At 43.4% G+C, this 23,244-nt stretch overlaps 1 protein-coding gene across 2 annotated transcripts in view; it reads left to right on the top strand.

The window, feature by feature from the left end:
- LOC149322693 (arf-GAP with GTPase, ANK repeat and PH domain-containing protein 1-like) overlaps positions 1 to 22,285 on the top strand; it is an 88,161-nt gene extending 65,876 nt beyond the window's left edge. The window contains exons 12-19 of one of the 2 annotated variants that reach the window (XM_089481678.1): positions 2,818 to 2,919; positions 3,038 to 3,184; positions 6,134 to 6,193; positions 8,289 to 8,440; positions 10,003 to 10,093; positions 15,108 to 15,330; positions 16,508 to 16,763; positions 19,365 to 22,285. In XM_089481678.1, the coding sequence (XP_089337804.1) occupies positions 2,818 to 2,919; positions 3,038 to 3,184; positions 6,134 to 6,193; positions 8,289 to 8,440; positions 10,003 to 10,093; positions 15,108 to 15,330; positions 16,508 to 16,763; positions 19,365 to 19,571 (1,238 nt within the window). In that variant the 3' untranslated portion in view covers positions 19,572 to 22,285. The remainder of the gene's footprint in view (positions 1 to 2,817; positions 2,920 to 3,037; positions 3,185 to 6,133; positions 6,194 to 8,288; positions 8,441 to 10,002; positions 10,094 to 15,107; positions 15,331 to 16,507; positions 16,764 to 19,364) is intronic. The other variant, XM_089481679.1, reaches the window with a different exon arrangement.
- The last annotated feature ends 959 nt before the right edge of the window (positions 22,286 to 23,244 follow it).

The raw sequence follows: 23,244 nt of genomic DNA, 5'->3' as shown, positions 1-23,244 counted from the left end.
CCAAATTGGAGAGGAGTAAGAAGGAGACAGAAATCTATGTTGTCCTGTGTAATGGCTGAATGTGTATCATTTTCACTGCTTGTACGCATGTTGGCAAGTTGTTATTGGGCAGTTTGTCCATACTACGTGAATATAATGTGAAATGGATATGTGTTTAATTGTAACATAGGACAATCTTTGTATCACACTTTAAAAACCTCTTTACATGCAAGATATTTGAAATAGCCCTGTTAGTATATAGATATATTCTACTGCTACAGAAATAGACAACAAAAAAAGTCAACCACTTCACTAAAAGTTAATAAAGAATGAAGAAAATTTAAAAATGCACACCGAATTTACAATGCAGTGTAATAATATATAATAATTAAAGACATAAATAACAAAGCATATGTAACAGATGAGTCCATATAATGCAGTCAGATGTGTGAGATGTACATACTACATAAAACAGGTTAAGAATTTAAAATCATAAAATTGAAAACAAACCAATAGTGAAGCTCTGTTCAGCTCTGCTCTTACAATACAGAATTTAAACAGGTCATTCACTTGCTAGGTAAGGAAGACCTGTTTGTACATCACTTGTGACTCAACAACACATCAGCCACATAGAATCATAGAATAATAGAGTTGGAAGAGACTGCAAGGGCCATCCAGTCCAACCCCTTGCCATGCAGGAAATCCAAATCAAAGCATCCCTGTCCGGAACTGTCAGGAAGTTCTTCCTAATGTTGAAGTGGAATCTCTTTTCCTGGAGCTTGTATCCATTGCTCCGGGTCCTCGTCTCTGGAGAATCAGAAGACAAGCTAGTTCCCTCCTTAATATGACATCCCTTCAAATATTTAAACAGGGTTATCATAGCACCTCTTAACTTTCTCTTCTCCAGGCTAAACATCCCCAGCTCCCTAAGTCGTTCCTCGTAGGGCATGGTTTCCAGACCCTTCACCATTTTAGTCGCCCTCCTTTGGACACCCTCCAGTTTCTCAATATCCTTTTTAAATTGTGATGCCCAGAACTGGACACAATATTCCAGGTGAGGCCTGACCAGAGCAGAATAGAGTGGCACTATTACTTCCCTTGGTAGACACTATACTTCTATTGATGCTGCTTAAAATTGCATTGGCCTTTTTAACTGTCGCATCACACTGTTGACTTATGTTCAACCTGTGGTCTACTTGGACTCCTAGATCCCGTTCACACGTAGTTTCATTCAGCCAGGTGTCCCCCATCCTATATCTGTGCATTTCATTTTTCCGCCCTAAGTGCAGTACCTTACATTTCTCTGTCTTGAATTTCATTTTGTTAGCTTTGGCTAACATGTGATAGTCTACCAAATTCCTGACATCTCTTCCCCTAATTTCTGCTACCATAAGTGGGTGGCAAAATTGGGAGGTTTGTTGCAATCTTGCAAATAAATTCTTCATATTGCCCCATATTATCCTGTTAAGCATTTCTGCCTTAAAATAAAAAGAGCTACCTCCAGTAAGGCTTCCCTATTTTGACACCTGCTCATACTTTTTACCACAAGTGATCAGGCAAGTGGTTATCTACAAGGCTGGCTTATGGAACCCACCGTCACCATTGTCTGCTGTACATGACTGGTAGATAGATTATTAATTGTGTCGGCCTGCCATAAGGGATACCAGCTCCAAAAACGGGCATCTTTACAACGTTTTCTTCTCACAAAATTGCAGCTAATGAATTGCACAATATATTTGGATTTCCTCTCCCATCGGAACCATGAGAAAAAGCTAGAGTCAAAAGAAAAAGAAATTGAATTAAAATCCAATGGATTTTAGCTGTGGGCAATTTGCTTAACTTATTAAACAAATTGAATTTTGTACAGAAATTCCTGGCGGTGTCAAGTCACATTGGAGTATTTGCTAAAGCAAGTAAACATCCAGGCTTTAATTCACAGACCTGGAGAGCTGAGTGTGTTCTCTTGATCCAGTTTGGGAAATTCTGTGTCGCATGGCCCAACAGTGACCCCTAGAGGATGCCAGTAACCCATAACATTTTGCTTTGTAGAGACTGAAGCCAAGTGTAAATGTCCACCCAGAATTCCATGGTGCTTACCAGTGATGGACATAGAGCTCTTCACAACTCTGGTCTGTTTTCCACCAATATGATTACTTCTTCATCTTTTATGGAACAGAGGTGAAATAACCAGATGTTTTAGACAGCAGTTCCCAGATTTTATTACCATTGACTATGCTGGCTAGTGCATCTGGGAGTTCAAGTCCAAAATATCTGGTTCCCCATCTCTGCCATACAATCTTCATCAGATTTTTGGGGGGAGGAAAATAGTGTCCATCATCTGGTGGTCTTTACAGAGAGTCCTACCAGTTGCCATTGCATTGGGAAATAGGCAGAAGGAGGGAAGGAGGACAAGTCCAGTGATGGTTCCCATTCCCCTTTTATTCTATGAGACCTCTCCCCATCAACACTTTGAGGTGAAACTATGTTCAGTAAAACTTTAGATTCAGGTCCAGAAGCTAGACACTTATACTGATATAGAAACTGCTTCAGTTGGAATGTAGTGCGACTTTTCTCTTACCAAACTTTGGAAAACTGAGATACCATTGCAAGCCTTGCCTTACCTCCATCCCTATGCTTTGCATGTAGAAAAGGTAGTTGAATTTCCAGCTTCTGCATCTAAAAGGACCTCTGGTAGAATGGCTGGGCATTTGGGGTTGGGGGGAACCTGTGTAAATCTTTGGAGTACTACAGGTTGCCAAGGTAGGCAACACCAGGCTAGGTATGCCAATGTCCTGAATGAAAGCCTCTTCCTAAGTCTGTTGTTTTTATTCTCTGCAGCTAGCCCTAGTCCAGGATTGCTGAATCCTCCAGCTGACCCAGCAATCAAGCTCTTGGGCAAACCTGAGCGCCTGCAGCGCTCTGTGTCATCCTCCAAGGCTGGTAAGTTGAACATGGACCCAGAAGGTGCCCATGAGGCAGAAAAGCTGCAACTCCTGTGATGTAAGGGAAAAGGATTCGTCATCAGCCAAGTGATCTCTTTTCCCACATATTTCTATAGAGGTGGCTCTGGCTGCAGAAGGGCTATCCAGTCCTGGCAGTGGTGGCAAAGACCCACCTCCTTCCCCTATGATTGACAGAAAGAAACATAGACGGAAGAAACTTACAACACCATCAAAAACTGAGGGGTCAGCAGGCCAGGCAGAAGGTAAGGGACAGCTGGTAACAGCACTGTTTATTTAAAATTAGGTTGAATTTTTGTTTATCCACAATGGAGGCTGAATGCCTGGTTCTTTGGCACTCTGAGAAGCCCATAGTTTGATCCTTTGGAATGTAGGCAAGACCTAGAGTCCTGTGTTGAGAGATACTTCAGTCACTTTTTGAAAATTACACCTGGACCAACTTCTCATTGGCCCAAGTTGCAAATGTGGGTGTTAATATTTCAGCAGTCTTATAAATGTCAGTCCAGTTCAGGTGAAATTGTGGTCCCTCCTGGCAGTAAGGAGTTATTTGGAAGTGATAACATATATTTTAAAGAATTAGATGAGAGAGTGAGGAGAACAGGCTTTCAGTTTCATATAAGATAAAGAGCCACATTGCTGAGGACTACATACTCCATATATTTGTGAGAGACATTGGCCTGTTACAGACAGCCAAAATAAAGCTGCTTTGAGTCAGAGTGGAGGTATGGTGTTTCAATGATGCATGCATCCTAAGAGTCCAGAAGTCGCACCAAAGCCACGGTCCAGCCCTAAGGACTGGAGCGTGGCTTTGGTGCGACTTCTGGACTCTTAGGATGCATGCATCATTGAAACACCATACCTCCACTCTGACTCAAAGCAGCTTTATTTTGGCTGTCTGTAACAGGCCATTGAACCCTTTCATACTACACAGTTACAGCACTATGACTCCACTTTAACTGCCATGGCAACATCCTGTGGAATCCTGGGATTAGTTGTTTAGTCAGAGGCATTGTTTCATGTTAGAGATCTTACCTTCTAGCAAATAAATAACATGATGAAAGGACTGTCTGCACATCAAGATGGGTGACATTTTGGCTCCCTAGTCACAGTCTTGCAAAATAGAATACTGTTGCAGGCTTTGCCTTATTTCCATTCAAATGCTTTACCTGTAGAAGATGTCAAGTTCAGTTCCCAGTTGCTCCATTTAAAATGAGTGGAGAAAATGCATCCCTTCAGATGTCGTTGGACTGTATTTCTCTTCAGCCTGAGCTACTACAGTTTCTGTTTCCAGAAATTGTCAAGACTGTAGTTGTCCCTGAAGTGAAGCATTCTATATATTTACTCCTATTAGCATGTTACAAAACCTACTGCAGCATTTCTGTATAGTCCTTACTGAAGTGAACAAGAGTTCATTGATGGAGGAGAAAGCCATCAATGGCAACTAGTCATCTTAATGACTATATATCAGCCCCAGTGTCAAAGGAAATATCAATGTCCCTTTTTTGAACAGTAATAACAGTTGCTGAGGAACATGAATGGGCATGTGCTATTTCCCTCATGTCTTGCTTGTGGGTTCCCCATAGGCAACTGCCTGGCTTCTGTGGGGAACAGAATGGTGGACTAGGTATCATTAGTTATTGGAAGTGGTAAAGAAAGTGACAGAGGAGGAGCGCAGGGAGATACACAAAGATTTTTATTTTATTTTTAAAAGTGATTCTAGCAGTGGTAGATCCTGTGAGCAATGCCAAATGGACAAACAAAATGTCTGAATGAAATCACCGCAGACAGGCTCACAATAAAGGTTGAGTCTCCCTTATCTAGAATTCTGAAATCTGAAATACTCTCAAATCCAAAATGGTCCACATGGGTGGCTGATAGCGATACCTTTGTTTTCTGAGGCTTCGGTGTACACAAACTTTGTTTCATGCACAAAATTATTAATAATACCATTCATAAAATTATGTTCAGGCTATGTGTATAAGATGTATACAAAACATAAATGAATTGCATGTTTAGACTTGGGTCCCACCCCCATGATATCTCATTATGTATATGTAAACATGACAAAATCCCCAAAAAGCCAAAAGCCAAAACATTTCTGGTCCCAAGCATTTCAGATATGAGAGACTTAACCAGTGGTACAATTCCAAAAAGTGACACTGCTTGAAATGTGCCATACTACTTGACAATATCTCACTGATTCCTAAATTCTTGGATAGAATCCAAATGACTGATGGCCCCAAACTCCACTTGCTAACACCTAGGAGAATGTGAAACTGAATGATTATGATGGTGGTTGTTGTGAGATGATGATGATGATGATGATGATGTCAACCTTTGGTTTTATCCAGCACAGGTGTTCATATGTCCTTATGTGCAAGCTCCCCTTTATTTCAGTGGGGCTTGGAATAGGGTACTTCTCCATATATTCTATCTTGTGGGTCAGGTCTGTCTGCTGTCCTTAATGTTGCATAATATTTACCTTCTTCAGTAGCTCCTTCGCCTTTGTTTGTGTGCTAGGATTGCCTCTGATAATTCCACTCCCTATTACATTTAGTAGCCATGTGTCATTAAAAATAAACTGTAAGGAAGACAAAAAGGCATCTTGTGAAGGCATCTGTAGGTGGGCAGTAATGCAAGACTGACTTGACCTGTCAGAATGCCACACACAGCCACGACTCACCAATGTGCCTGGCCTCAGGAAGACAAGAATCAGACTGAGGAGATGGCTTATGTGGGAGAAGATACTGTACTACACTGGTGGAGTGGGGGCACTATGAATACAATGGGATCTCTGGAGGATAATCCTCACTCACTTTCTGCATCCAGAAAAGACAGTGAGAAGTCAAATGAGGCTGCCCACCTGCACCCTCTCCAGTCACCTCTGTCTGCACTGAGCAACTGTTGCAAAGCCTTTTTTTTCCACTGAGTAGGGCTTCCCTGTAATGTCCCCTTACTCACTAAGGGGTTGCCATGCCTCTCACAGCTTTCTCCCCCACTGTCCCGTGCCAATGCTTCACGCATCCACCACCTCCACTGCCAGCCTGTTCCCTGGGTCTGTGGGATCTGATAGCCTCTGCTTTTTTATTATTATTATTTTTCTTCCTCCTCTGAACTCTTTCCCCTTTCTCCTTTTCCTCCCTTCTCTTTTTCTCTGCCTCTTGCTTCCTGCTTCCCCTCTGGACCCTCTGCAGCCAAGCGTAAAATGTGGAAATTAAAAACCTTTGGTAGTTTAAGAAATATTTATAAAACAGGTAATGCGTGGCGGTGGCAGGCGTGGGCTCTTTTCTTCGTGCCGTGGCACCCGTTGCATGCAGTTGTGCTTACATCGTGATGTGAGGCCTGCGTAGATGTCTGTCCCCAAAATGCTTGCCCTGTGCTCAAGATAACTTCCTCCATTTTCTGTCTCTTCTTAACAGTCCTCTAGCCCAAAGTAAATATTAAATGTCCTTCCCTCCTCATGTGGGGTACACAAAGGTGGCTGAGCTCCCAAATTCTTTTATGGTGACACTTCTCAAAGGATGCTCTGAGATTCCCCTTATTAGCAGTTTTTATTTTCCCATGGGAAAATTAGTATTGAGAGATAAGGCCTGATAATTTGACTGAAGGGTGGCACAGAAATTATTTCACAAAGTAAGTTTTCCTCAAAGAGCCTGCTCAGTGCTACCATCCCATACAATGTGCAGCCATGAGGATTGTTGGGTGTGTTCTAGTCAAGTGTACTCCTACTATGCTCTAGTCAACAGTGATTCCCAATAGGCCAGCACTTAACACATCCTGCTTGTATGGCCTAGAATATATTTGCCCAGTATCCTTTGCAAAACACAGATAAGTATGAAGAAGAAGGAGAGGAGTTTGAAAACCAAGGCCTTACAAGGTCTCTTTAATGCTCTGTCTTTTTTGTCCTTTATTCTAGCCTGATTGAAAAAACTGATAAATTTATAAATGAGGTTGCGTGTTTGTTTGGCAAATCTGTGCTTCCTGAACTAATACTATATTCAAAATGGAACAGAATTACACTTCACAGTTTGCATTTCTTTGGAGTGCAAAGACTCCAGTCAAGCGAATGCAAACAAAAATTTACACATTGGGGGAAGTACATACAAACACATACGTACAAACATTGTTTTAGGATGAATGGCATGCAGAACTGTACACGTAAAACAAATTACATCCAAAAACATTTATAGCAGGAGAGATAAACATGAAACTGTGTACAGTTTTAATGTGGACTTTGAGAAACGTGGGCTGATGTGGAAACTGGATGAAATAAATTTAAGATGAGGAAAAAAAGAGAAACAGAAAATAAAATGGACAAATTTATCTATGTTCATTCAAAAGCTCACCATTTCTTGCTTGCTTTATATTGGTCCTAATAATAAAGTTACTATACTACTGTGGGACTTTGCTTTAAAGCTATATGAGACAGTAAACTAGCTGATAGTTATAAGGAAATGTGAAGGCAATATTTGTTATTTATTACATTTTAAGTTCACCTTCCTTCTAAGTATTCTGGACAATTTTATCCCACACAACCCAAACTGTAACTAGCTTGAGGTCAACCTCTAAAATCTGTCATCAAGTGTAGATTTTTATCTGCATCTCCCTACCATTAGTCCCACACTAACCAATACACCCCACTGGCATCATTTCACATGGCATTGCATGCACTCTTAACTTCTGTTCTATTGTCATTTCTGGTTAAACAAAGCACTACCAGAAAAAAAATTACAAAGCAAAAGCAGGTGTGGGCAGAAAGGGGCTACTGTGTACAACACACACCTTGGGTAATTTGCTTGTGGTCTACAACTTGCAAACTCCCCCTTAAATATATTTCCTCAGTGGACATGCCAACTGGGAGTTGTAGTCCAAAAGAGTACCATTTCTCACAATTTTTGGCTGTCATTTCCAACTCTTTGGAAAAAGTTGATGTAGCACAAGCCTAAGGGATATCCAAGTACTTCCCATCAGATGGATTATGCCCCTTCTCTATCCAAATTACTAAGAATCTTTCCAAAGCAGAGTAGCAAATATATTTGAATATATGCTTTGGCATAGAGCTGAATGGTTGTGGTAGCTGGACTCATGCCCCAGGAACTCCTTCCCAGTGAGGAGAAACTGTATAACATTCTGTCCTTCTGTTAGCTAGCACAAAGTATAACCACTCTCCTTCCATCCACGCAGAACTACTGTCAGACAAATAGGCATTTCTACCTTTGAGTTGTGGAGTGCCTCTACCCACCTGGGTGAGCTCGGGGGTGGGAGGAATGGCCCCAGATTGGTGTGTGCTATAGGATGAGTCTAGCCACAGCTGCATCCTTGCTTGACCCTGCTCTTTCAAACCCACAGAGGAGGAGAACTTTGAGTTCATCATCGTCTCCAGCACAGGACAAACCTGGCACTTTGAGGCCAGCAGTTTCGAGGAGAGGGATGCCTGGGTCCAGGCCATCGAGAGCCAGATCTTGGCTAGCCTGCAGTGCTGTGAGAGCAGCAAGAACAAGGTACCTTCCCCTCTCCCCATTATTACCCTGCAATGATTTGGGCCTGATGATGATAATGACGATGACAGTGTACATGTCATAGCCCTTTAAAGGTACAACATAGGAAAATGTCTGCTCCCAAGAGGTATACTATCTAAAACCATACAATGAGGAAATCAGGATGGGAAGGAGGGAATAGGAGAAGGGAGGGAAAGCAGATGCCATTGCACATGTGTGGTTACATTTGAGAGTGAAATTTCAGAGGATAAGCCAAAAGCCAAACAGAAAGGTGGCACCTGTGAAAGGGTGAAAAGATGCCATGATTCTATCCAGGAGATTTCCTGTATCAGCAGAGCATTGGACTAGATGGTGTGTGAGGTGTCTTTCAAGTTCTGTGATTTTTAAACATATATATCCTAAAAGGAGTTCCACCCAGCAAGGGAAATTAAATAAAAGGACATCTTACAGCGCAACTGTTGGTTAGCTGAGAATAGTTTAAAAGATAAAGCCTTACTTCCAAACAGTGGCATCACTGGGTCGGTGTGGAGGGTGTAGCCTGCACTAGGTGACACCACTGAGGAGGGGTGACACCCAGTCAGGCCCTCCTCGTATTGTGACGGAGGGGCAAATGTGCCCCTTGTGGTTTCATTGCCTACCCAGCTCTCATTGCCTACCCTGCGGATGGTTGTAGCAGTGATGGAGGGTGATAGGTGAGCAAGACAGCAGGAGGGCAGGGCACCACTGCCTCCCTGCCAGCCCCCTGCACTACGTGTCATCAAGTCTGGTCATGCCACTGCTTCTAGAGTTGAATTGGCTCTCATAGCAGGTACTGGTGGCCACTCCTTGAACATTAACAGAAAATGCATGTAGGTATATAAAATGTGAATGTAGCTGAAGGAACAAACCAGCTTCTTCCTGGTTTCACAACTGAAATATCAGATGTGTTATGCTGTGTTTTTAGTGTGAAAACATTCAGTTTTGGAAGCCCCCATTGACTGTAGGAAGCAGCATAGTCCAGATATAGATTGGTCATCTTGGTGAAAGGGACATGGCCATTATTTGGAGGTAGTGGTCAGTTTTCAACAGAGGTAAAAGAAAAGTTGAGTCAACTAATGTAAAATTTACAAATATATGTGGAAATTGTCATCAATGAACCTTGTAACAAGAAGTGAAAAGAGCAGAAACAAATGGTGGGAATTTGAGGGAGAAGGGAACTATTGGAGGAAAAGAGCAAGGATGCTTGTTGATGGGTTCTCTGTAGAGGGCGTTCCATAAAGTGGTGCCATCACAGAAAGCCCCCTCTTTTGTGACTCATCCTGTTAATCTCACATCAGATATAGAAAGTACATAGAACAAAGTGGTGTCTGTAGTGACAACCCAAATGCAATTGAGGTGAGACAAGAATCTCAAACAAAATTTGAATGGGATTTAAAGGAAGAGAAGGGAGGTAGCTGATCTCACTCAACTTGCTGAGTGTTGGGTGTTCAGGGGCAGCTTTCACAATACTTACGTCTCAAGCTGTGGATTAATAGAAAGAGGGAACATCCTGGCTTTCCTCATTCATTCTCCTATCACTCCTGCAGGCCCGGATGGACAGCCAGAGCGAAGCAGTGGCAATCCAAGCTATTCGCAATGCCAAAGGCAACTCCTTGTGCGTAGACTGTGGAGCTCTGAGTAAGTAGTTGTCTTGTATATGTGGGAAGATGTGTAGAGCTTCAAGCCCTTTTTTTCTTAGGCAGCAGTGAGGACGTCAGTAGGGTTGAAAGCATAGGGAGGCTTGTTTTAAGATGTGTTGGATCCCATGTTGGGGAAAAGGTGAAATAGGAATACAAACATGCATGCATGAATGCATGAAAATCTTACACTGTGCATATCTCTGGTTACTGCCAATTCCATAATAATAATAATAATAATAATAATAATAATAATAATACTGTTTATTTATAGCCCACTTTTCCAAAGGAGATCAAAGCGGGTTACAACAAGGGTATAAAACATTATACAATTTGAACAAACAGTATATACACATCATAAAAACACTCTAGAGTTAAAAACACCATAAAATTACAGAGAATAAAAACCAAAACAAAACTAGCTGGAAGACAACTTATATGATGGGGAGAGAGCAGATATCATGACACATGGGGGAAAGCCTGTTGGAAGCGATAGGTCTTGAGCTTCTTCCTAAACAGGTCAAGGGAGGCAACAGAGCGGAGCTCGCCGGGAAGGGAGTTCCAAAGCTGCGGGGCCAAGTTGGAAAACGCCCTCTGTGCAGTCAAGGTGTACTTCGACTTAGGAACCCTCAACAATTGCTTCCTGGCCGATCTGAGAGTGCGGGGCGGATTATATGGGAAGAGGCGGTCCTCCAAGTACCCTGGGCCCAAGCCATTTAGGCAGGGTTACACTCAAGCACAGCCTCCCACCTATCATGTCCATGTGCCCGCCAGCTGTGTTGGACTACAGCTGTGTCTGGCTAGTGTTTTCATGGCAAGATTTATTCAGAGGAGGTTGCCATTGCCTTCCTCAAAGGCTGAAAGAGTATGACTTGCCCTAGGACACACAGTGGATTTTCATGACTGAGCAGAGATTTGAATCCTGGTTTCCTGAAATCCTAGTCCAGCATTCAAATGACTACATCATGTTGCCATTGTTATTGCCATCCATTAATTAAGTACAAATTCTAAATCAGAATCTAACTCTCTCTCCTTGGAATAATATAGCAAAGTCACATTGGGATCAGTTCTTAAAAAACACATTGCATTTTGAAATACCATCCATGCTCTAAAAAGATCAGAAAAGCATCCCTTACCCTCACATTCACAAAAGTAATGTCAAATAAGTTAGGCTGGGAGAGGGATGGGCAAAGGTCAACCACTTGACTTCATGGAAGAAAGAGCAATTGAACACAGGTCAACTTTTAAACTATTAACTGGAGTTGGGTTTTTTTTGCTATTGAGAGGTGCCTTCCCTTGGGGTGCGGATGTAGTTTCAAGGATTACCCATTATGATTAGAAGAACCCACCTTTGTTCTCCCTCTATGTCACCTGGACAATTGGGTACCTGAATCATTCCTTTGTAGATGACAATTTATTTTATTTTATTTTTATTTTTATTTTAATATATTTTATTTAATTTAACTCAATATTTTATGTATTTTTTATTTTTACTTTGAATTTTTATTTTATTTTGTTTTAATTTTAATTTTTATATTTAATTTTATATTATTATTGATATTGTTATTGCTGTTGCTGTTTTATTTTTATTGTATTGTATTTGTATTATTGTTGTATTTATTTTTATTTTTATTATATTGTTATTTCATTTTAATTTTTATCCTTTATTATCCTGCTGTGAACAACTTCTTCGCGGATAAAATCTCTCGGATAAGGGCTGATTTTGATGCTAGTATTAGTGCAGATACCAGAGTAGAGGTCTCCAGATCGTCCGTGGACTCGATTGTACTGGATCATTTTGAGTCTGTTAGTACCGAGGATGTGGACAAGATCCTTAGAAGTGTTAGGAAGACAACCTGCTCCCTCGATCCCTGTCCCTCATGGCTAGCGGCTCAGGGGGGAACGGTAGTAACTTCTATGTTACACCGTATAATTAATACATCATTGAGGGATGGGCAATTTCCATCTAGCTTAAAATTGGCCACTGTAAAACCTTTGCTGAAAAAGCCCTCCCTCGACCCCCTGATGCATAACAATTATCGGCCAGTATCGCTATTGCCATTTTTAGGGAAGGTGATCGAGAGGGCGGTTGCAATCCAGCTTCAATCGATCTTGGATGAGACGGATTATTTAGATCCATTTCAAACTGGCTTTCGGGCGGGCTACGGGGTTGAGACTGCCATGGTCTCCTTGGTCGATGATCTCCGTCTGGGCATGGACAGGGGTAGCGTGTCCCTGTTAGTGCTCTTGGACATCTCAGCGGCTTTCGATACCATTGACCATGGTATCCTTCTGGAACGCCTGAGAGAGTTGGGAATCGGGGGCACTGCACTCCAGTGGTTCCGTTCCTACCTCTCGGGAAGGTTCCAGATGGTGCAGCTGGGAGATGTGTGCTCCGATAAGAGGGCCCTTACTTCCGGTGTCCCTCAAGGAGCCATTCTGTCCCCCATGCTTTTTAACATCTACATGAAACCGCTGGGAGAGATCATCCGGAGACATGGGGCGTGGGGTTATCAGTACGCTGATGACACCCAAATAATTTTCTCTTTGTCTCCGAGTGACTCAGTGACCAGGGATGGCATCTCTCCTCTCGTTGCCTGTCTGGAGTCAGTAATGGGCTGGATGAGGGAAAACAGACTCAGTTTGAATCCAGAGAAAACGGAAGTGCTCGTGATAGGTTCTCCGGGCCCAGGGATGGCGGTGTTTCCACCTGTCCTGAACAGGATCACGCTTCCCGTGAAGGACTCTGTTTGCAGTCTGGGGGTGCTCCTTGACTCGTCACTCCACCTTACACCACAGGTGGATGCGACGGTCAGGAGCACATGTTATCAACTTCGGTTGATACGCCAGCTGCGTCCCTTCCTGGGCCGGGAGGACCTCGAAACGGTAGTACATGCCCTGGTAACCTCTCGTTTGGATTTCTGCAATGCGCTCTACATGGGGCAACCCTTGTACCTTACCCGGAAGCTGCAATTGGTGCAAAATATGGCAGCAAGACTGGTCACTGGTACTTACAGGACCAGTCATATAACACCGGTCCTTAAAGACCTCCATTGGCTGCCTATTCGCTTCCGGGCTCAATACAAGGTGTTGGTTATTACCTATAAAGCCCTAAATGGCTTGGGCCCAGGGTACTTGGAGGACTGCCTCTCTCCATACAATCCGCCTCGCACACTCAGGTCAGCCGGGAAGCAATTGTTAAGGGTATGCCATCACTACTCAGAGGGCCTTTTCTATCTCTGCCCCCAAACTCTGGAACTCGCTTCCCGGCGAGCTCCGCTTGGCCGCCTTGCTGGACCAGTTCAAGTAGGGCCTGAAGACACACTTGTTCCAGCAGGCATACCCCTGACCCCTGAAGTACTCCCCCCCCCTCTCAGCAGCATTGGAAGCTGGCTTGAGATTTTTTGGGTGACGATGTAATTGTGTTTTATCTTGTTGTCGATTTTAACTGTATGTGGATGTTTTTAACTATGTTGTTAAACCGCCTTGATCCTTGGAAAGGCGGTATATAAATAAAAATTATTATTATTATTATTATTATTATTAATGTTATTCTTTTCTTTTCCTTTATATTCTTTTATTTTTATTTTATTTCACTTTTTATTTAAATTTATTTTCAATTTTTATTTATTTATTTATTTATTTATTTATTTGACTTATTTTTTATTCTGTGTTATTTACTTTTATAATTTTATTTTTTGTAATATTTTATTGTATTTTTATTTTTTATTCTCTTAATATTATTTTTAATTTAATTTAATGTTTGTTACTTTGTAATATATTTTCTTTATTTTTATTTCATTTCATTTTTGTTTATTATTTTTATTTTATTTTTAATTTATTTTACTTTATTTTATTATATTTAATTTGCTGTATTTTCAGTTTATTATATTATATTTTATTTTGATGTTTGATTTTGATTTTGATTTTTATAGTTTTTATTTTATTTTTTATTTTTATATTATATTTATATTTTATATATTTATTTTTTAATTTTTTTCTTTTTCTTTTTTCCTTTTCTTTTTAATTTATTATTTATTTTTAATTAATTTATTATATTTTTAATTTATTTTTAATTTTGTTTTCTATTTCTATTTCTTTTTATTTTATTTTTATGTTTATGTTTTTGTTTTATTCTTTTTTCCTTTTTTCATTTCATTTTATTGTGTTATACTTTTATTTTTATTTCATTTTTCCATTTTCCTTTTTCTTTTATTATTTTATTTTGTTTGTTCAGTATTTAATTTTTAATTTTTAATTCTTTATTATAATTTACAAGAAATAGTACTAGAGCAGACAGACAACCCCTGTATTAGACCATTCTTGATCAAATCTGCTGGGAGTTTAGGGTCATGTAGTTGAGGAGGTGAATTTTGTAGTAATTCTGTAAATCTTTCTAGATACAAATGAGAAGGACATATTGTTAATGAAGGCGTTCAGTGAGACCATTTTCTCAGTTCCACTAAGCATACTACACATAATAGATGGGAAACAGGGGAAAGTCTTTCTGCAGTAGGGATATTAAATTCAGTGTGATGTAGTGGTTAGAGCAGAGGCTGGGATGTGTGGTCCTTCCAGTGTTTTGGACTGCATTTCCCATCAGATGTGTATCAGCCTTATATAGTTTGATGCCAATTTTAACAGAACATGGTTTGATCTTATTGAATCCTGGAATTTGTAGTTTTGCAGTGAACTACTTAGAATTTTCTGCTGTAGAGAGTACTAGTTCTGCTAGAGCCCTTTACTCCAGAGAATTCTAAATAATTGATTCTACAGGCTAACACAGCTATATCATAATCTAACTGGATTAGAGTGTGAAAATAAATGTGATAGAGACTCAAGATTCAAATCCACTCTCAGACATGAAGCTGAATAGCTCACTTTGGACCAGTTGCTATGTCTATTGTAACCTCTACTGCACAGAGCTGAATACATAAGCACTATTACCCTCCACTTTTCTGAGGGAGAGGCAAATCTTCCCTGGTTTCTGATTGGCTCCATTTCCTTTGCTCCAGACCCAACCTGGGCCAGCCTGAATTTGGGAGCACTGATCTGCATTGAGTGTTCTGGCATCCACCGGAATCTGGGCACCCACCTTTCCCGAGTGCGCTCCCTTGACTTGGATGATTGGCCCTTGGAGCTCACACTGGTGCTCACCTCCATTGGCAATGAGACAGCCAACAGTGTCTGGGAGAAGTGCACGCAGGGACGCCGGAAACCCACCTGCGAATCATCACGGTGAGTGCAGGTTGTCCCTAAACACAGTGACAATATAATGCTGCTACAACCTTGAATGGAGCAGGAGAAAGACATGCTTAGACTAATGTGTACTTATGAAGGAAAAGCCATACTGAATGTAGTGGAAATTAATTTCTGAATAAATATACACAAGTTTACTCTGTTCATCGGCCAACTAAGGACACAAAGGAGCTAATGTTGCAAGCATTTGCTATCAGGGAATGGGCTTAAACCCTTAAGCAGATGTATATTGTTGGCTCTTAGTATTTGCAGTGGGTTCCATTCTGGACATCCACTCCACTGCAGATGCAAGAAAACGTGGGACCAATCCTATGGTTTTTAATGGTGGTGTGCAGCTACACTGCCACAGCTGTGTGCACATAACGCCATTAGAGCCAACGGGGCTTGCCATACGTGGATGCTCAAATCCATCGATGGCAAGCCCGCAGTTGGGGTGGACAAGCTGTACATTTCTTCCCCAGGAATAAATTGGTAATTTACTTTGGCTAGATTGTGCCAATGTGGTGGAGGCTTGCTGCCCTACTTAATGGCAAGAAAATAACAATTATACATACTCTAGGACTTTCCTATGTCCTGCCACAGATTTTGCCACTCTCATTTACACTTACTTTGCTAGAGAGCTACCCATTCTTGTATTGCCAGGATGATTTTTCTTGCTATCTTGAGAGCCCTGCATGATGGATCAGAGCAAAGGTTCCGCTCAGTCCAGCAAGGCAACGTAACGGGGCCCACTGTGGGAAGCATGTAGCCTCTGGCAAGCTCCGAAAGCAAAGCATGGAAGACAATTGCACACTCCTGCTGTGGCTCCCTAATGACCAGTGTTCAGGGACACACTGCCTCTGAAGCTACAGGTTCCATGTAGACATCATGCTTAGTTGTTTGTTTGTTTGTTGTTGTTGTTGTGTGCCTTAAAGTTATTTCTGTCTTATGATGACCTGGTCTAAGGCAAACCTGTCATCAGGTTCATGGCAAGATTTATTCAGAGGAGGTTTGCTATGACCTTCTTTTGAGGCTGAGAGTGTGACTTGCCCATGGTCACCCATTGGGATTCCACAGCTGAGTTGGGATTAGAACCATGGTCTCCTAGAGTTCCAGTCCACCTTGCCAACCACTACACCATACTGTCTCTTACTGTCTCTTGGCCATATCTTCTCAGGGAGGAACGGGAATCATGGATTCGAGCCAAATATGAGCAGCGATTGTTCCTGGCACCACTGCCCCACTCTGAACTGTCCCTGGGGTGCCAGCTGTTCCAGGCTGTACTGGACCAAGACCTGGGTGCTGTGCTGCTGTTGCTGGCCCACAGTTCCAAGGAACAGATCAATGCTCCCACTGGAGACAAGGACCGGCGGTCAGCCCTGCATGTGGCCTGTGATCTGTCGAATGTGGTGATCACTCAGCTTCTGGTTTGGGTAAGTAATGCCAGGCACCAAGAATGTATGATGCCCTGGGAATCTCAATGTATCAAGGGTCTGCCCTGCACCTTGTTTCCTGAATCAAAGGGGACAAGATTTAGAGAGAGCCTGTTGGGGACAGGGAGAAAGACAGGTTTACATGGGGCTAGTTAAGGACTAATTTCCAGCACTGCTTTGTTTCTTTTTTCTTCTTTCTGTTCTATCTGTTCTGGTGAGTTTTGTCAGCATGGATCAGACATTGCAAGCACACATCACAATTTTCCATGCTCGTCCTCAACTCAACATGAGAACAGTTTGCAATAAGATGCAAAATTGCATTCAGACCCATTTTCCTCATGAATGGTATGGCATGGGTAAAGGCAATCCCTCCCCACAACTTTTCCAGGCCAAGAAATCACATGAAGGTATCAGGCCCATTTCACACTACAGAAGCCCAGCACTATGGTTCTACTTTAAGTGCCGTGGCTGCATCCTGTGGAATCCTGGGATTGGGATTTTATGGGTGGGATCTCTAGAATCCTCAGCCAGGGCACTCCTCTGGTTCCTCTGACCAAACTACAAGCTGCACAGGTTTCCGTCAAAGGCAGCCATGGCAGTTAAGGGAGAATCATAGTGCTAGAATGGTGTAGTGTAAATGGGTCCTCAGTATTCCAGATCTACAGCCTGTGCAACCTGTACATGCAGCCAGTGCAAGAAAGAAGTCAGAACTGTACAGTGAGGCTCAAGTTCAGTCCCTAGGCTCTCCAGCTAAAATGGAGGATCCATGAGACGTCTCTTCCTTAGAACCTGAAACACCATTCTAGTTAAGACTAAAAAATCCTGTGGGAGAACTGGACCAAGAGTCTGACATTGTCAAAAGCTGCTTCCTAATCCCAGCATCAGTGTACCCTATCAGCAGTAGTTAGGGGCTGTCTGGCTCTCTCCAGTTAGAGCACATCTGCTTCAGGGCACTTGTTTTGCCTTCACATTTCAGTTTGAATGTTACAAACAAGAGTCGTTCTGTGCAAAATGCTAATGCAGGTGTGCTGCTATGAGGGATTGCAGGACACAGAAAACATCCCCTCCAATATTTCACAGATGGAAACTAGGACATGTTTGGCTAAGCAGCATCAGAGTGTGGCTAAGATAGGGAAAGTTATTAATAAGGAAAAACACACAAGCTAGAAGAGGCTGCAGCAGTTTGCTCTTGCTTGAGCCTCCTGGGAAAGAAAAGACTCTGTCCTCTCCCCACAATAGTGCACAAACTACTTCTCCACTTTGAACTCAGTTTGCAACTGAAGTAAACTGAGGACAAGGGGAAAAAATAGGAGGAGAGAGAAACTGAGCCATTTTAAAAGAAGCTGCAAAGTGGGATGATAAAGGGTTAATCGAGATTATCCCTACCAATTTCCTATAGTCAGAGGATATGAAAAAAGTGCCCATGGATCATTCTTGGCCTACAGGCTGGAAAAAAATGGCACTCTGTTTCTGCAATGGTAACTGGTGGAGTACCTACGTGGGGGATATCACACTTTGACATGTTGGGGGAGTGGTTACAGCACAGTGGCAGGGGAAAGGGGCAGCAATTATGGAAGGGCTTCCTGGAATTCAGAGGCAGAGAGGGATATTCTAGGGAGTGAGCTGAGGCCTTCTACTTGTGAATCAGGGGAGACCTGGAAGAAAAAAAGTATAGAAAATAGCTGGACTGTAGAGGAACAGAGCAACAGTTTTGTCATCACTTGTTACAAGCATAGATGTGTTTTAGCCAGCAGCCACTACAGCTCTGGAGAAAAGATAAAGGGGTTTTCAAAAAGTATAGCCAGAAAACTGTGGGGTGTGGAAGAGAGGAGGCACATCCCATGGCATTGAGAAGAGCAGTGGAAATGGGGAGGGTTGGGGTATGGGGTGGTTTATAACTGTTAAATTTTATTCTTATGACATTTTATTGTTACTTTTTGTTGTAATCCACCTTGATTCTGAGGGGGCTTACCTCCGCACGGGTGGACGGGTTGGGGGGTTCCTCGACGCCTTGAGGTCCAGGGCGGCCTGGGCGGAGGAATGAGGGCTGTTCAGCGCTTCGGAGGGACGAACCCTCACCTGGCTGAGTCGTTGGCTCTACCTCTCCTGCCGGCTCCCCTTGGAGGGCCAGCAACCCCTGGGCAGAAGGACCCTGAGCTGGGGGGTTCCCTTCACCCGTGCCGCTAGGGTCGTCTCCCATAGCCCACCACGAAGAGGGGGAAAGGCAGGGGAAGAGGGAGCAGGGAGCAGGCAAGGCAAGCCGCACTATACCGCTTTGGCGGCAAGGACGAAATTCGCTGGCAGGAGAATTCGTGTCCTACTAGGAGCGTAGGCAGGACAAGACTGAGGCCCAGGGGGGTTAGCTCCTCCCTATATGGGGGCCGGTCTTCTTTTGTCCCTGCCTACAGGAGCAAATGGGAGGTACATAACCCAGACTTCAGGAGGCCAGGCACCCTCTCTGCTGGGAAATATATTATTATTAAGGATGCACTGATCCCTAATGTTCCAGCCCTGAAGAGGATCCTTTGTATGCCTGCACTGAGGAGCTGGAAGACCTCTCTAGAAATTCCTAACTCAATTCAACCATTATTTTCCCTACAGTATAGTGCTGATGTGAAGGCCCGGGATGCTGTTGGGCACACAGCCCTCTTCTATGCCCGCCGATCTGGAAGCCAGGAGTGCATCGACATCCTCTTGCAACATGGTTGCCCAAATGAAGGCTACAGTACTATCGCCACCCCCGGCCTGCGCCGGAAAAGCAGCAGCGCCAGCGTGGGAAGGACTGAGGCCCGAACTGCCCTGGTGTAGCATGCCGGGAGGAGCCTCTTCCCCATCCCAGTGGTGCCAATGGGGGTGCAATAACTGATGCCTCCTCTCCGTAGGGAGACTCCACTTCCTCCAGGCATCTGGACTCATATGCCAGGGAGCTGGGATCATGACTTCCTGTCATGAACAAGATGTGGCGGTTGCCATCCAGAGTCCTGCTTCGATGGCTCTGCTTAGCACAGGCTGCCACCTGGACTGTCTCAGTGGCTCACAGCTCTCCCGACTGCCAGGCCTTGAGCTGCTCTGCTGCTCTCCAGGGCAACAGCCATCTCTCCGGGGGGGCATTGAAGAAGCCTGCAGAAATCCAAGAGCAATGTGTCCCATCACTCAGAGGGAAGAAGCAGGGCTCAGGACAGTTTTGTCATCTTCCCATTTAGTGGGGGACTTTAAGAAATGAGGGGAGCAAGCAGTTATTTGGGTTTTTTCCCTTTCTTTCTGTGTTTGTAACAAGCTTTGAAGGTGGAATGTAAATCAGTGTTATTGGAATGGTCAGTGACCAATCTTCAACAAACCAGCTTAAAGCAGGCCCAGAAAGTATGGCATGGGGAGGGAGTGCTGAAGGAGCCTTGAAGGTCTGGCATTGAGGGTGAAGGGACATAATGTCTGAGGGGGAGTCTTGCAGCCACTAGCTTGGCTTAGGTGAGCCCTTCCTCTCAGCTCATCCTTTAGCTCACTTCAATTATCTCTGGGTTCAAGGTGCTGGGCTTAAAGAGTGCAATCAAGTTGAGGGAACAGAAAAAGTTTCTGTCTACCTTCTCTGCCCTCATTTTCCAGGAGACATTTACAGAGATGAGGGAAAAGACCACCCCACTCAATGCCATAATGAAGGAACATAAGAGATAGCTAAGCTGGAGCGAATCAAGCCTCCTGCATTCTGCAGTCCATCTTCTGTCATCAGCTGGGTCTTCTTTTCAGCAATATGGGGAAGATGAGAAGCCCAGAGCTGACTCTGGAGAGAAAGTGTGGAGGGTAACCAGGAGTACCCTAGTGATAAAAAAAATCCAACCTCCTGTTCTTCTGGAGAAGGGATAGACTTCCTATTTAGCTCTTAGAGCATTTTGTTTTATTCCATGGGGAGAATCTCTTTTCTGAACATTTGTTTTGTGACACATTTATCTCTGACTGACATTTAGAGAGGCTGTAGTTCAGACTGCCAGCATAACATGTTCCCATGCAGTCCAGGACACTGGAGGCTTTGTTGTGTGTGTTAAGCCAAGACCCATCAGCAGGTGCTCCTCTGCTGTGTTCGATCCCAACTTGCCTTGCCTCTCCCTGAGGCAGACTCAGGATCACTCCTTCATCACCTGGCAGCAGCACACATTCCTTATCCAAACTGCACTGAAACACATTCCTTCTGCCAACTCTCCTCAGGCTCCTGGACCTGAGCCTTGCACTGAAATAAATAAAGACAGCTATATATCTTATTATGCTCCATTGAAGGCTCAAGGAGGTTGCCGCCTCCTCATTGTTCTTAGAAATCTTTCACCCTTGCGAGTAGTTCAAAGAGGCAGCTAAAGATGAAGCAGCTGGTGGCCAGTCCTGGGGGGGGGGGTCAGAGCCATGGTGAGGTGGGTACTGGGCATCGCTGAGGGATTCGGCAGGCACTATCTCATTTGGATGCTGAGCATCCAGCCCAAAATATGAGGTGGTGTCCCTGCAAGCAACACAGATCCTGGATTTTAAAACAATTCCTTTTCTTTTTCAGGATGATTTGTACAAAGCACCTTTTCTCTCACCCGCCCCACAAGGATTTCCATCCTTTTTTGACTACTGTGTCTGTTTTAATTTATTGCTTTATTTGAAGAGCCAGGGGTTGGGGGAGGATAAAATCCTTCTCTCTGGCTTGGCAGCTCTCCTGGTGCAAGTGTTTACAGGCCTCCTGTCCATTGCTGTGGCAGAGGCGTCCGTGTGGTTGTGATGTGGTCTCAGGCTTTATTTCAAATCTGCGATCAGGGTAATGCAATGAGTTCCCTCTCCTACCCCTACATGGGCCAATCTGGTTTGGGCAGAATAAACCCCTGCAGTGTCTGGCCCTGACCTGCAGTGCACAATTCAAATCCAGCCTGGCTTTATTCCTTAGGGCTCTGGTTTTCTACCTGCTGGAGCCAAGCTTGTAGGCAAGGAGGCATGAGTCCACTAAGGCTACAACAGCTGAGAGGCCTCAGGCCTTCTTTTCCTTCTGAACTGGGAAAAGCTCATGAATGTATTGGCGACCATGTTGCACGAGACTTTTATCCCACATCCATGAGGTGTAAGCAGAAGGGCCTGGTGCCAAGGAGCTGGCCAGGCCTGTTGTTTCTTGCTGCCTCCTCCCCAGGGTACTGTGAACAAAGCTGGAGAGGGGACATCAAGAAGTAGAGAAGAAAGGATGCTGCCCTCTATCTTGGCCTTGGAGACCCATCTCACCCTTCCTTGATGGTTAGAGTCTGTGGCCCTAAGGGGAAAGAAGGCAAATTGGCTCTTGAAGACTGAATGTAATGTATGCCATTTTGGCCTGGCAGTTCAGCACAATGTTCTGGGAGAATCTCTTGTGCAAGCCTCAGAACTGGGGAAGGGAGAGGTGTGGGGGGTTGTTGGGAGGGACAATGTGGAGGTGCCAGAGCTGATACTGTTGGCCCTGTGCAGCTGTTGTAATCTCTTGGATTGTAACTTGTAAGTACGTGACAATGTACGAAGATGTAATAACAATGACCGGTTATTCCTTCTTGTGACAGCTGTGCGGCATTGAATTAATCTGATCAATTTTTCATCCATTCATGACAGAATAAGGATTAGAATTTAGGGCTACCTTGAATAATGTTGGTAGCGGAAAATGGAAAACAAGAGTAAAGAAAAGTGGGTTTTTTAAAAAAAACAGGACCAGATACAAAGGTTGAGCAAATGCTAGGAATGCAGGGTTAGCTAACTATGCTGCCACTTCTACCTTTGCTTTTGCATCACAAGATCTCAGAAACTTGAAGAGAGGGACATGTCCAGTCCAGAGTGAGATCCACCATCAGACCAAGGCCTACCAACTAACAGGAAAAAGGGCAAGAGTAAACAGGTGAATTCAAGCAGCGAAGGGGACCTTGTGGTCCCACAGGTGTTACTAACCTGCAATTTCCATCTGCTGTAGTTTCACAGCCACTGCTGAGGGATGCTGCAGTGGAACATCTGGAGGGCAACAGATTTCCCATCCCTGGCTTGAAGCATTTAATTGGTTAATTCCACTCCCTTGTTGCACTGGTGTGTCTCACCCAAGACATCAACAATAAAACAAAAACCCTAACATCTAGTTTGTGGCAGATTACTTAGATTAGTAATATAAGGTCCAACAAAGAAAGGTGAGCATTTCAAGGAGGAATTCTTTCAGTCTTCTTTCTGAAGGCCTAGCTTGAAATTCAGAACTTTGGAAAGAAACAACTCCATAAATATAAATGCATTTTAGCATCTAGCTGCTTTTTTTACAAATGTGGAAAAGTTTCTGGCCAAGATCAACCATGGCTAGAGAGCTGTTAATTTCAACGGGAGAGTTATGTATGTTCAAATTTCTACAAAAGTCAGCAGAAACTAAAAATACTGTACATAATTGGCCAAGGGAGATGGCAGTGCCATAAAGGTAGGAGTGCCAAAGACAAATTCGTGAAATGACAACTACTTTCCAGGCTAAGACATT

The sequence above is a fragment of the Sceloporus occidentalis genome, unplaced genomic scaffold, assembly GCF_023333645.1.
Source record: "Sceloporus occidentalis isolate IW3139 unplaced genomic scaffold, rSceOcc1.0.p SCAF_1, whole genome shotgun sequence".
NCBI classification, from domain to species: Eukaryota; Metazoa; Chordata; class Lepidosauria; order Squamata; family Phrynosomatidae; genus Sceloporus; species Sceloporus occidentalis.
Note: the sequence above shows the minus strand (reverse complement) of the source record. Positions and strands in the feature narration are given on the sequence as shown.